Here is a 15563-nt window from a genome sequence, read left to right as displayed (position 1 = left end):
CTACAAGCCTCTCAATCTATAAACTTATATATATGATCTATATTCAAGAAGTAGCCAAACACTAGGCAGGACTGTTATTTTCTCTTAGAGTCAAGAGCTTGACTTTTTATCAGTGTTGCAAAGGAGGATTTTATGGGCATTATTAGCATCACAAAGATGGCATTTGTGCCTAATATACCTGCTTCAAGCATTTAAAACAAACATTAAAAAAAAAGGTAGTGTGGTTGTCTTAAAATTAGGATGGGTGACTAATCCCTTCCCCAACTGGCTTCTTTCATCACTTCACACACAGCTGCATATACCTTGAAGTGTTTTACAGCATTGCTTGGTATTACGCCTTCCTTATTTAAGCCTAAAGACATTTCCAGTACAAAGAACTTTACTATAAGCAAGTCCAAGTGATAGCTGTAAATACTCTGGTTCTACTGGTACTAACAGGTTTCTAAATTACAGTAATCCTAAACACAGAATTACTGACATTTTAGTGCAGGCAGATTTGGAATTGTCCATTAATAACCCCATGTGAACTCCTCTATCTCTGACGGTTTCATCTCATGCTCTCTTTCTTCTCCAGGGCTCGCAATCCAGCCCTGATGGTTCATAAGACAGAATTAACTCTGAGGTGCATAATTAAGTCTAGCAGCTTTTATTTTATATAATACATCACACAATGACATACAATTTCTGCCTTTATTTTCTAGAGAGAAAACCAGTACGTTCTTTTAAAATGAAAGTACAGACATTGGAAGCTAAGGTAAGTTCCAAAAGGTGTTTTATGAAAGTTATTGGACATACACACTCACAATTCAGAGTCCAAGTTTTCTGCAGCATATGACAACCATACAGCAGGTATACACTAGAGCAGGCCAACCCAGAGACTATTTCTGAAGTTTAGGAGATATAGATATATATAGATACATATATCTATATATATAGATATATGTGAACATATTAAAGGATGAAAGGGAACTGAACTGCTTGGTTATGAACCATAACTGAGTTCAAGAAGTATTTGGACAATGCTTTCAGGCACATGGTGTCATTCTTGGGACACGCTGTGCAGGGCTGGGAGTTGGACTCAATGATCATGATGAGTCCCTTCTAACTCGGGGAATTCTGTGATTCTATGATAATTGCATTTAAAGAAGTACATTAGTCAAGGTATACAAAAACACTGATTTTTCCTTCCATTTTCCTTCCATAATTGTAACCATTGAGGTTCCGAAATCTACCTGAAACCTTGATTTAAAAAGGTAATGTTCATTTAGGAACTTACTTTTGTTGAAGATGAATGGAATCAAACCAGCAAATGGTATTATTTTACTTTAAGTATGGGTGTTAATACAATTTGATCCTGAAATTACACAACTGGAATCTATCTGACATTTCACAGCCTCCAGCATTTCTCTAAACAAAATCACACAGTAGGCTTTGGCTTCTAATACCACATCATCCTCCCTCATAGTTTTGTAATTTAGTTTGGTTTCACGGTTCATGAGGAAAATAATGGCATTTTTTACCATCATTACTCTTAGTGAAGATCATTAGAAATGCCCCAAATAAACTTCGTTGACTTTAAAGAACAGGCAAAGGGACTGAGACATTACTCATTTTAGTTACATTAAGTTATCACAGTGAAGGGTTATGGGCAACAGCATGTCAAGCAGGCAGCAAGGGTGTCAGCAGGAGGAAGAAGACTACTACAAATTACCAACTAAGATGCAAGATTTTGAGAAGTGCTTCACATCTTAGAAGACAAGGAGACAGGTCCATGTTTTATATAAACTGCTCCTGCAGAAAATCTAAGGGATCCTCCAATTGCCTTCTCTGCAGTTCTCTGTAGCTTTTAAACCAAGTCCCTTGCATCAATTTCTGCAGATGCCTCCCTGGGGTATTGCTGTAAACTGCAGTAAAACTGCAAATTCCTTTCCTCCTCCTTCCCAGTTCAGACCACATCCCTGGAGACAATCTGCATGCACAATTACACAGCCACTACCATATAAGCAGCTGGATAAAAGGTAAGGACCTCTCTAAATATTTGCCTCCAAAGGAAATGTATTTTAGTATTCTATCCCAAGTCTCAACTTCAGTAGGCAAAACCAGGAAGACTTGTGTAACAACATGCCAGCAGTTTCAAACAAAATAACAACAGAAACTTCAATGTAGGGTCACTGACTGGATTTCACATGAGACAGTATAAAATGCCAATCTGGCAAAAAAGTATCTTCACTGGTAATATACCCATTGTTTATAATTTTAATACAGCACAATATTATTGACTGTGAATAGATGTATAATACCAAATATAAGAAATTCCCTGTTTAATTAGACAACTTCTCTCTAAAAAAAAAAAAAATTTCTTGTCTTGGTAGAGCCATTTCTATCACCCTTCAATTTCTACGCTTTTCTTTCAAAGCCACATTTTTCACAGTCCCTTGGACCTTCAGGTCTGAAGTACCACATAGAGCTCCAGTGAAGAAAATTCCCTGAGAAAAAAAATTCTATTTGCAACACATATTCTGTGCAACTCGGTGCTTTTAAAGTTAAACAAGAACCAAAGAACTGCCTTGGACTGGGGCCATATGTTGCCCCACTTCCTGCTGTGACATTGATCTCAGTGTCTCACTGTCTCACCTCTCACAGTCATTTCCAAGATATTTCCAATACACATTTCCCTTTCTGTGGAACATCTTTTACTGTTTCTCTTGTAATTTGTTTGTTCTTCCTTCAAAATTGTGATTTTCTTTGCAACACCCACATGAAAACACCTTTGCAGCTCCACAGTACGCCTACCTGACCACATGCCCTTTCCACTCATTTCCTCTTCCAAACCTCTGCTGGTTTCCCCTTTTCATTATTTGTCTAAGCCTTCCACACCTCATATCTTAAGGAAAATAAATTTACACAATCAGATGAATGCTTTTGCAAACACGCGCAGGGTGTTTTCTGCCTTTAGTCTCACATTCTCTCCATCCTTCTCCTTTCCAACATTTGAAGCCATTAGCCATTTTCAAACCACTTTCACAAGTGAGTGGGTAGTCGGTTTCAAGGATAATTAAGTTCATAGACATTTTGTAATCATGAATATAGCTGGAAAAGTGGAAACCTCTAAATTTTTCCACTGTGCAAACCCTCATTGTGAACCTTTACCTCATGAGACACCAGGGCAAGATGAAGAGCTTCAGAACAGAACCTCACCCACAGGGAAAAAACATTAGTGCTTACTTTTTTGTGGTTTTTTTTTTAAACACTAAAGTCAATCAACTTCAGTGCCCCGATCTATAGGATGTAAGGTTTTCCTAAGGTAAGGCACAAAAAGCTACTGGTTCTTTTCACACTTTTTAAAATCAGTGACATAAATAATCAAACACCTCTGAAATGGGAATTTGTTTTTACCCAGGTAACATAGGCTGCAACACGCATGTGTGTACGCTTTTATGAATTGAGATCTAGTTAGCATTTTTAGCAGTATCAGCATCTTTCAGAATGAAAAAAAAATAAATTATATTATCAAACATTCATTAATGAAACCACCCTGAAGGACTGGTAGAAAAACCAGCCACATTAACACAGCACAGCTAATTCCATCACAGAATTAAGAAATAATACAATTCAACAGCTATTAATAGTCACAACTACTGATTACACATGAAGAAAAATCCTCCAAAAACAATTAAAAAATTTTGAAGGAGATGCTTACCCTCAGTATTTCTACACTATCAACTTTTCTGTCCTCATACGCTTCAGCCTCCTCATCTGTCTTCCTCATATAATGTTAAGGGAAAATAAGACATAGAAATAACCATTTCTCTTTTAAAAGTTACAATTTGGACAAATACAGACTGCTGTTAAGTAAAAGCATAAAACAAACCAAAAATTAATCATATTTCACCTCTAGTTGCAGTACTGAGATATTTTATAACTATTTAGACAATGTGAGCGATTTAAAACCAATATCATACTTATTTTAGCATCCTAACAAGGGAAAACATCCTCAGAGCCTTTTGGTTAAACATAAAGTCCCAAATCTTTCAAAGAGAGAGGCAACCAAAGCAGTAATATAACTCAGTCTTCAAAGGCAACAACATACTAAGGTCAAATAAAATTCTGAATGCACAATAATGTTGTATGTACATTGTGCCTAAGCCATCTAAGATTCATGGTTTTAGGCTTTCATGAAACAAACATTTCATTTGTATTTCTAATAGAATGGCTTTATGTGGAATCAGGGAAGAATGCAGTAAAATTCAAACTGGATAAAGGAATTCTTTAAATGAGTGCTCTATTAAACCCCTACAGTTGTTCCAGGAGCACAATACAGTTAAGTACCATAGCATTCTGAGGCAGCACTTACTGACAGGTTTGGTATACTATTCAAACCGGCAAAAAGGGAAATGCATAGAGGAAACAAGATTCAAAGGTTTAAGACTAAAACCCAGTTGACAGATAGTGCAATACTGGGGTGGTGAGTAAAGACTAGCTAAAGTCCTCTGTTTCTCTTTGCTTGAGTTTTCATTTGTTTACTCCCACCATCTCCTGTGTAAAGCAGATTTACCCTGTCAGGACAAGTAATAACCAAGCACAGCTAACAGGACCGTATGAACTCTCTTATAAAGGAGACTCTAAACCAGTAACACTTTCTTTGTAAGTAATAAGGTATGGGCTCACAAACAATGCACCTCTTTACTTAAAACTACAAAATATTCACACCATAAACATCAAAAGGGCTCATTCACCAAAAACAATGAGGCAAAGAAACCCAGCTGAACACATTCTATCTATAATGGAAGGAAATGCATGCATGGAGTATGTCACCATGGTGAAAAGGAGGACATCCATTTTGGAGTGGGGAACGTGTTCTCCTACTACAATCCTTTCACACAATGCAGACTTAAAGAGTGTGCTAAACTGAACACCCACAATTGTTCAGTCATAAACCAAGAGCATTGCAGCATCATTGCAGGCTGCACTTCTCTGACACTTCCAAGCACCACCAAAAAAAGCCCATGGTGTAAGGCTTGGAGATCCTGTTCCGCTGTCAGCCACTGAAGCATTCAAACGTCCTTAACTTCAGGCACAGATTTTACCCTTATTTGATAGGATTTATGTACAGATATAACTGCTTCGCAGAATTGTAGCAATCTATGCTTCTACCAAAATAATTTGCCCACCTGAGGTTTAGAAGTTATAGGATTATACTCCACTGCTCTCTGAACGACCCTAAAAGCAGACCTGGACTTGCCAAAAAGGCCCTTTACTATGAAATTTTACATTTTGTTATTCCTGTCAGCAATTTTACCATATATTTTATATAACCAAAATTTCTATTTACAGTTAGCTTTTTGTTCACCTTTTTTTCATTTTGTTCATGTACTATGCGTCCAGACAGCAGTGGTAAGTTAATCAGACTGAGGCACATTTGTCAGCCTGCTACCTTTTCTCTGGCCACAGCACTGAAAGCCTTGAATACAGAAATCTATCTCGACAAAATCTCTTTGTTCCTCCTACTTAGACTGCAGTGTAATCTGCAGCAGCAGTTTAAGGTTTTTATTTCCAAAAAGGGATAGTGCTAGTGTGAAAAACAAGAGCTACAAAAGAGCTGCTGTGAAAGACATATTGAATCTCTGCCCACACAGATGGCTGAGTCAAACAGTACACTAAAAAATCCAGTGGTGCTTGACAAATCCTAATTCACGACCATTAAAATCTGTGACACAACAACAGACGCAAAATGTTGTAGTAGGTACCTCATGGAAAGTTGACTGTATTTTGTTAAATTAAGAGAAAAAATAAATACCACATTATCTTAGTGTCTCATTAATGAGGACTCAAGTAAAGCCCAAAACCAACCAAATCTTCCTCACTCCTATTCCCTAAGTCTGCACTTATAGTTTATACAGATATCAGTCCTACTGTTAAGATCCAAAATATTCTATTGATGCTTCATAAGATATATGGTATAAGGAGTCCTTGCTTCAGATAACATGGCCCCAACACTAGACTAGACAGGAAGAAGCCCAGAAGCACAGCTAAGAATTCTTTTCTTGCTTAGTGCAATCTGCAGGAAACACATATTTCCAGGGATTTTGGTTGGCAAAATCAACTGAAGTGTGGTGGAGGTGAATGAAGAGAACATACCAAACCAGGAAAAACACGGAAGATGACATCACCAGAAGTTTGTGCTGGCAGAGCAACAAGAGAAATGGGAAGAGACAGAGCTCATGAAGCTGCTATAAAATGTCACCTCAGTTCAGGTTTGCTAAGGATCCTTCCTCTTCCACAAACAACAGTACAGTTCTTCCCAGTTAAGACTACAGTAATGAGCTGTACCTGTTAAATCCAGCTGCCCCATAAAGAAAAACATATGATGTACAGTGGGACTTGAAGAGGAACAGTAAGGTTGAAATCCTTTTGCTCTTAGGGCTGTCTTCACTTTGCAGCAGCTTCTGACTCAACTAGGACACAAACTCAACATTCAAAGTTATGCCATCTTCCAAAGAAGATACAACCTTCTGTCTGCCTTTCAGGTGGTCTGCTAAGACCTGGGAGAAAATGTGTTTGATGAATCTAAGCACCGTTCACTCAGGACTCATTGCAATCTCAGTACTGCAACCAACAGGTATCAGCAAATTAGTAGAAAAGGAATGAGCTGGGAGTACAGTAAAAGAGCTGGCTGTGTCCTAACCAGAGAGAAAGATACTTATAAGCACTGGTAAATGCTCTAATCCTGGGGCTCAGAAGAATTTTCTGGGATCCCTATGATATCAATGCTTTCCAGTTTATGCTTGCATCTAGACAACAACTGGGAAATTTTCACTGGTGTCATTGAAGACACAAGTAACATGGTAAAATCCTAACAAAATTTTGTTAAAAATGGAAAAAAGTAGCTTTGGCTCTCAAAATCATTGAGGTATTCATGTTGCTTTTAGATCACGAAAGCCATGGATAAACAATATACACATAATTCAGTAATTGCAAAGGCAGTGAAAGCCAACACAGCCACATGTAAAGCAACCTTTTACAAAGTGTTTTTCAGGTGGATTGTAAATGTGTGCTCTAAGAATGAAACCTTAACCAAGATTAACAGAAATAAATATGCTTAATTCCAATTAAATGTGCAAATACTACTGGACATACTAGTGCACAGGAAAAAATACTTTTATGAGGTTGGAAACAGCTTTATGTGAGAAAATTGCAACACATTCATAGTGCAAACCCACAGTAGGGAATTTATAAAAGTAATTCTGATTTAATTACACTTTTTAAAATATTCCTCACCAGGATGGAGTGAATCAGCCCTATAAAAGGCAGAAGAATTTCCAGAAATCTGACACATCAGAGAAGGACATTAAAGAAAGGTGACATGTTACTATTCCAAAGAATACAACTTTCATGAATTACAGGAGTAAAGACTGAACAGAACGCCAGTCATTTGTCTGGAAATGTAGAGGACCTGGTTGACTGTAATTCCTGAGAAGTAACACAGGAAATATTTCAATGCCAAGTTACTGTGCACATCAGGTAAGTTGTTTGTTGCTACAGCCTGAAGTGTGGGTTTCCATCTGTCTAAACTGTGTTAAGCGTCAAGTAGAAACGCATCACCCTTTCACAGAAGACTCACTGTTTTTCAGGAAGGTACAGATCTTGTCAGGAAATTCACTTGGAACAATTTTAAGATTAGAGAGAAAGTATAAAACTAAAGGTTTGAAAGCTAAGAAGCCTCCTGAAAGAAGATACATTTTGTGGGCTGAGAAAATAACAGGAAGTTAAAATTAGACTCAAATGTATCAGTGTGATGACAGTTTCCTTACAGCATGTTATTGTCCAGTTATTTCATGCTCCTCAAAATCGTCAGACAACTTCTTTTGAAAACAGAATTATCTATTAAGTTTTCCAGCTCATAAATGAAACTAAATCAAAAGACTTTTAAAACCTGGCAATAAAAGCTACCCCAATTTTCAGTAAAACTCAATTTCTGACATACATCTGGAAGCAGGACTGCTCCAGGCGAAGACCTGGAACAAAGAGCGTCCTTGGATCAATCCTGCACAGTAGTACTGCAAGACTGCAGTGAAAGTAACTCAGCAAATCACAACTCTCACACTCCTTTAGACAATTGTGCTAGGCCTAATGAAGCCCTTTAAGACCTTAAGTGTCCCACAGACATCATAAACAGAGCACACATTACAGCAACAAGTGAGGCACAATCTGCATGGAGTCGTCACCATTCCCTATGTATAAAACCCACATCACTGCACGTCTGTGCAAGCTGGAGCTGCTGCTAGCTGTTCTCCCAGACATGACCTCAAAATCCACAGCACAGGGACAGCCTAGCAGGGCTGTTAGAATGGATGGACAACCCTAACAGCCACTTCATTTCATCCTAATGGTTTGCTCTCCACTCTAATAACCCAGAGATGGAACTGGTACTAGAAAACAACCAAAAAACTAAGATTTGGAGTCCGGATTTGATAGTAATAGGTGTGCATAATAAAATTAAATCCATGTTCCTTACTCTTATTTATCAATTTTTTAATCTTTCTATCTCCCCCTAGTGGTCCCAATATTTTCCTATACAAGAAGCAGAATCATAATTATCTTCAGATGTTCCCACTTCCTAAGAAAAATGCAGTTATTGGCCTACCTTCATCCTCATTTGGGGTCTTCACAAATAAGGAAGAACCAGACACTCATAAATCAGAAAAGTATTAAAATGTTGTAGAAAACATTTCTTAGAACCAGGTGTTTAGATCTTCAAAAGGACTTTCCTAGAAATCTGAATCCTTCTTTGGACACTCAAGACAGCCTTGCTGAGCAAGTGACAGCACCATAATTGCCCTCATTTTTAAATTCTTTGAATTCTTAGGTCTGATCAGCTGTCACTTCATTTCAGCTAAATGCAAAAGTATATGCAGCGCACAGCACTACAGTGACACGCTAGTCCTGAGATGCAGATGTTTTCTAGCATTAATAACTACCTTCTTTCTGAACTTCAATTATTAAATTCATATTAAGTTGCAAAGAAATATTTTTTCTTTAATGTATTAAATATGTATATATATATGAAATGTACTTTCGAATAACAGACTATTAAAAAAAGAACCCTAAAACCCATGAATCAAGCAAGCAAAACCCCAAAAGAACTTGAACTTACTAATGAACAGTCTTAAATCACGCTACAGTTCCAATGAGAAACCAAACAAGACTATTTCTAAATAGAAATACGTGGCAAAAACTGACCCATCTAGGCAAAAGAACACGTTTTTCTACTCTTCTTTCTGTTTTAAAACACAGTGTGATATTTTGCTCTTTGCCAATAACAATTTTGCAGGGAGAAAAAAATGAAGCCTACAGGTGTCCCAAGTACTAACAGGTTAGAGACAGAGCTAAAAATATACTACCAATTTTTCAAGTCTCAATCCCAAACTCCTTCCATGAGATTGCACTACTTCTCTACACACCTAATATAAAATATCTAAAGAGAAATTTAGGAGCCAACTTCAGGTACTCCAGATTTCAAACTTGGGGAAAGACTAGAGAGGGAGTATAAAAGTAGAAGCAATGGTAGCTGCAATCTCCTGAAGAAAACAAAGAGTTTGCAGTCCAGTTTAAGAAGTGGAAAAGATTCAGGCCTCACCTAAACCATTCATATGGAAAGCATTTATGGGAAAGAAGCCAGTTTTCCTCAGAAAAATGAAACACAAAACACACAGCAGTAAAATCAAATAATTGTTGGATTTGAAAAGTTACAAGATCATACTCTGAGCAAAACTTCAGCTGCTGGAAACAAGATACACCTTTAAATCAAGATAAGTCTTCTGTTTTCTCTGATTAAAATTCACTGTGATGCATTATACAAAGACATACAGATAGACTAATTACAGCCACTCTAGGAATTTCAATGATCATCTTAAATACCTGTGTATTACTCGTTATAATTAGAAAAAGTCACTACAAATGTAGCAAAGGTCCCACATACTTCCTAGGTAACAGAGGGAAAAGTGTAGAACAGTACCTCTAGAAAATCAGAGGTATTTCACTGCTCTTTAAAAAACCTGAAACACAACATACGTGTTTGTAAACACACACTCTGCAATTCTATATTGACAACCATGTAATGAAAAGTATGATCAGTTTTGTGAATTTGATAGAAACAAAGCAATGAATCTGATTTATGCAGGTTAAATTGCTGCTTTATATTAGTAAAAAAATACATATATAACCTAATGATGTCATCCTGTTGCTTTGCTGCATGTATGTGGAGGGTCACAGGGCATTTGGAGGTATTGTATTGAAAAGCTAATCTGAATTGCATGCTGACATAAAAAAAAAGAATTGGTACAAACATCCCCTCAGAACACGTGAATGAATTCTGCTTCCATTCAGTGTCTATGTTACATTTTGTAAAGAAGCTGGAGCTTGTTCAGGTGCATGATCTGGCTATCTGTGAGGTATTTGGGAGATTTTACCTGTCCAACCAAGCCAGAAGACTTTTAGCTGCTCCAATCAGATCCACTACTGATGTCAGAAAATCATTCGGTAATTTGCGACTGGTCCGTCCATCATAGTGACCACTCCTCCTTCTCCCAGTAATGAAGTTCTGCAGATTTTTGGCAGATGCGTTCAGTTTGTGAGACAGGGTTTTTAGATTTTCTGTTTCCAAACCATAGTTCTGCATAGGAAAAAAAAAAAAAGAAAAAAAAAAAAGAAGAAAAAAAAAGAAAGTTAGCTTTACAGATGAACAGGAAGAACCAAGAACAGCAAGACTGATCTTCTGCTTCAAAACTTAACCATTCCTAATAATTAAGGCAGAAATACACCCACTCAGTAGTTTTTAAATGTATAGAATGTTCTGTTTCTGAAGCACATAAAAAGAGAACAAAAGAAGAACAAAATTATGAGTGATCCTTTAGCTTGTTCTAAGTGTACTGAGAAAAACATCTCAAAGAAAAAAACCTAGTCTGGAAAATTGTTTTTCAAAGCAGTGCATCACTGTCAGTAGATCAAAGAATGGTGTAGGTCGGAAGAGACCTTCAAGATCACCTCGTTCTAACACCCCTGCCACATGCACAGACACCTTTCACTAGAGCAGGTTGCTCAGAGCTCCATCCAGCCCAGCCTTGAACAAAGGGTTCTCTCTGTAGACCTGATGATTAGGGATCAGTACCCCACGTCCGTACTCACAATAACTCCTGAGATACACCTGGCACCAGGGCTTGCAAACAGCAGAAGTATGGACATGGTGTGACACTAAATTGGTTTTGTTGGCTTCAGAGATGTAAGTTAATTAGCATACTTCTATTGTTTTTAGCAGTAAAGGACCATCACAATCACAGACCAGAGAACACAGCGCTGCCCTGCTCAACCTCTATTTCACTCATTTAAAATCAAGTTCTAAACTTTGTTTCTATTTAAGAGTCAATCTCTTAAATCATGTTCCTTAGCTGTGCAGTAGAGACAGAAATAACTATGCAGAAATACTAACAAATGATATTAACAAACAGGAGCTGGAAATCCTTGAAAAGTACAAATGTTACCAAAACAGCACTAAGAATGGCCTGATTTAGTGTTCAATTACAATCTAATATAGTAACATTAGCAATTTTTTTATTTCTATAAAATATTTGTTTTCCTCACACACACATAGAGTGTTAGAGTTATTACAAAAAGGACTTATTTGCCTTTGCAAAGGAATAAGCAATTGCACAAACTTGAGTTTAGTACTCCTCTAAGAGAATTAAGGAAGTTTGAAGGTTCTCACTTTAGCCACATCACAGGGTGATAGCATGGGGTGCTGACAACTCATTCAGTTGACAATGGAATGGGCTACTCATTACAGAGTATGGACCATTTCCTACCACAAATGATGAAATAGAATGCACAAAGCCCCTCAGATGCACACAGAAAAATCTACTTCCTAATGACACTCTGTGACCTCCCCAGCTCTTCTCCCATGCCCCTGGTTTGCTTCCCAAGCTGATCTGCCCACAAGGAGAGATAGGAGAAGAGATACACGCACCAATGCTAATTTAAGACTGCTGAAGCTTATTTACCTTAGTCTTCTTTCTATAGGAATTGGAGGGGGCAGGATGCGAGGTAGTGATTATTTACAGCAGTTGTCATGCTCCCAATCCAAACCACCTACTAAATGAATTTAATCCTCTTTTAGTACACAGGGACTGCAGGAACATTACACTGAAGCCATTCCCAGTGAGCCCCCAGCCCTCCCACAACATCCACTCCCATGCCAATAGGGGCTCATGACAGAAAGGAGAGACTACAGCACACGGCTCATCTGCCATCTCCCAGTCAGATGTGTGTGTTTGCAAACTGAACACACTTTGTGAGGGAGCCACTCAACCAACAACCATCCTTCTGCAGCAGAGAATGCACTTTGGAACTCAGCTTAAGTGGGCACTGACCACAGACTAAGGTTGTACTTTATAAACCATTACTGGAACTTCTGTGAACATCCCTATCTTGGGCAAAGAAGGCTTTTGCAGGCGTGTTCCTCAGCTACACAGATGCTGCTCCCTGCCACCACATTCAGTCCCAATTAGACAAACTCTATGTTTGGGCAGTGACTTTTCCACCATGTAAATATTCAAAAGCGATTATACAACGGATAGCGTTAGGTTATACATAAAAAATTACAAGATGAAAACAATTAATTTGGATTGAAAAGTAAAATGTACTTCATTATGCATGTAAAGGGCTCATAACTGATAACTTATTAGATCCGTCCAAAGTAAAGAGATAAACATCAGATAAAAATATATCTGTTTTTTTCTGCAGCTTTCTGTGGTTGGTCTGGCTGTGGGAGCACAATGAGGACTGAGGTGTGAGTAGGAGTAAGTTTGAAAAAGGTAACAGGTTTGTTCTTACTTCATCCTGCTTCTTGCGCATCTAATTCATCTTGGCAAAGTTAATGGGGGAAGAAACACGAAAGATACTCTGGATGAATGATAAATCACCAAAATGTCTTAAAGACCAGCCAAAGCAAAGGCCACCACAAGCAAGCCCCAACAACATGGCACTCACACCCCCAAAACGTGGGGGGTACAACCACAGGCCGCAGGCCAGCCATAGGCCTTCTCACAGGGCTGCCTTCTTTCTGACACACTGAAACACTGAACTTCTTAACCCAGCAGGCTGTTCCTAAGGAGCAGAGTCTGGTTATCCAAATGTCAAACTAAGGTGGGTGAGGCAGGGAGCGTGTGGGGAAGGAGCCCAGGCACCATCTTGTCACCCCAGCCACGCCCCACCCAGGCCCACAGCCGGGGGAGACCACGCTGAGGCCGAGGCTGATCCCAATGGTCCTCAACAACCCTGGGTTATTTCAACTCCCCCTCTTTTGCCATCTCCTCTTTGTCACCTTGTCTGTGCCTCATCTCCTCAGACAGGCAGGTGCTGGCTCCCAGCCTGCGCCGGCGTTCCACACCCGCCCCAGCGGGAGCCCTGGCAGGCAGTGTACAGACCTCCAGTACCACCAGAAAGTAAAGCACCAGAAGAAGAGTAAATCTGCAATATTGAACACTGCAGACCAAGCAAAACAAGTCTCAAAATTTTTTGTACAATAGGAAAACACGCTGCATTTATGTATATGCTCCTTTATAAAATCAGCCACAAAACCTCTTAATATCTAAGTGATGGTCACCTATAGCCACATTCTTTTTCAGATGCCTTTTTTCACCATCAGATATAAGGGAAGGAAGAGGGAGCATTAACATATTCAAAGCCTTTTTTCACACATTCATCAAATGTGTGTGTGTGCTCTTCAACAGAAAACACTGAGCCTAGACCACATGTAAATTCAGTCTCACAAGAGGATGGCACTGACTTTGGTAAAGCCTCTACCTGTACTATACAGATAAAGCCAGGGATGGAAAATAAGAGATAAATTTCAGGCAAAATGTATTTTGGAGCATCTGTGTTAATTGAAGTCTTTAAGCAGAAGGATCCTAAAGCAGCAGCCAAGCTAACAAAATCCTCACTTTGTTTATCACTAATATTTCTGGCCCATATTAAAAGCGACCAGAGCTGCGTGTTCTAGTAGTGGGAAAAAGCTTTCTTAAGTAAAAACTGCCAAGTTTAATCATACTTTATATTCAATAATATACTATTAGCAAAAGGGTTTCCTTAGAAATGCACTGCGTTTATTTTCAAGCACTGTAAGAAGATAATTGCAGGCAAAGGAGACAGTTCTTTGTTTTCCCCTAGTCTGCATTTAGCCAGCACGACCCAAGTTGCACCTTCATTAGCCAAAATACATTCAGTCACAGAAAGAACCACAAAGAAAGCTCTGCATGCTTGTAGAGATTACGAGAAGTGACCCAAGTCTAGGCATCCACTTCCTCAATGAGAGGCCACAGAGTATCTTCAGAGACACCCTGCCCCAACAGAAACAGCTCCAATGGAGTTTCTTCTGGCAATCATAAAACAAGAACTTGATGAAGCTGAACTACACAGAGTAATAGCTTGTCAGCAGGTGTTTGAACTAAAAGTGGTGGGAGCTATTAATAGACATCTTACCTGCTAATTACTTTTCTGTGGCTTCTCATGACAGTGTGAGTGAGGAACTGTAGCTCTTTTCTTCACGTAGTGACGAGCAGCAGCTCTAATCACCACTGATGAGTTTTGCTTGGTATTTCTGTGAGAACAGCCAGCCTGGTCCCTCTGCCAGCCCTTCCTTGCACCAGCACCCCAAGGGTAGGAAGACTACACGAACCAAAAGTGGAAGTAAAGCAAAATTTTCTCTAACTAGCTTGATCAATGTTCAGTAGTTGTGTTCCCTTCTTCCCTCAGTTAAAAACAAAACAATAATTTAGACCTCATTTCTTTCCTGTGTTAAATTCACTTGATTCTCGCTGGCAGGGAATTGCATCTGACACTATTAGCACAAGTTGAAAAGTAGAGTGTTCCTAACTCATACAGTGCTAACTATCTCTGCTGGCTTAGACAGACTCTCTAGAAGATGCCAGATATAAACTTTAGTTTAGGGTATTTTTATACTGCCCATTGCAAGTGCAAGGCCATCTCAGATATCTAAATAAGGCAAGCTCAGATCTAAACACAGTACAACATGCAACACAGACACAACCACAGTCCCATTAACAAATCCAGAAATCCCTTAGAACAACTGTCTCGATCACAACTTTTATGCAACCATGAATACCTCTATGTCTGTAAGCACAAATGCTGTATCAAGTTCAGTGACACTATTTAACACTTAGAAACACTCCCAAAACAGGGAAATGAGCATATGGCCTTTCTGCCTACCTTTCTAAATCACTCTGTCTTCTCTTCAGCCCAGAAAGCTGAAAACCCTGAGGAACAAAAGGCATGAAAACCATACTGCTGGAAACCATGTAGAGCAGAAGGCATGCAGAGACCAGTGTTAACTTCTACCAAAGAGACACAAGATTGGGAACTGAATACGCTACTGTAATACTGGTGCTTGTGGGCAAGAATAAAATAAAAGCAGTATCTTCACCAGACAGTGGAGCAGATAGCAGTGCTTACATTGATTAATTTCTGCTGCTCCTCTGCAGAAGGCAACCACG

The 15563-nt window shown here is 38.8% G+C and overlaps 1 protein-coding gene across 8 annotated transcripts in view; it reads right to left on the bottom strand.

The window, feature by feature from the left end:
• The window catches only part of CNKSR2 (connector enhancer of kinase suppressor of Ras 2), a 204830-nt gene that overhangs the window by 147182 nt on the left and 42085 nt on the right, over positions 1-15563 (bottom strand). For all 8 annotated transcript variants that reach the window (XM_040055339.2, XM_040055341.2, XM_040055342.2 and 5 more), the window contains exon 3: positions 10470-10672. In XM_040055339.2, the coding sequence (XP_039911273.1) occupies positions 10470-10672 (203 nt within the window). The remainder of the gene's footprint in view (positions 1-10469; positions 10673-15563) is intronic.

The sequence above is a fragment of the Hirundo rustica genome, chromosome 2 (assembly GCF_015227805.2).
Source record: "Hirundo rustica isolate bHirRus1 chromosome 2, bHirRus1.pri.v3, whole genome shotgun sequence".
Classification (NCBI taxonomy): Eukaryota; Metazoa; Chordata; class Aves; order Passeriformes; family Hirundinidae; genus Hirundo; species Hirundo rustica.
Note: the sequence above shows the minus strand (reverse complement) of the source record. Positions and strands in the feature narration are given on the sequence as shown.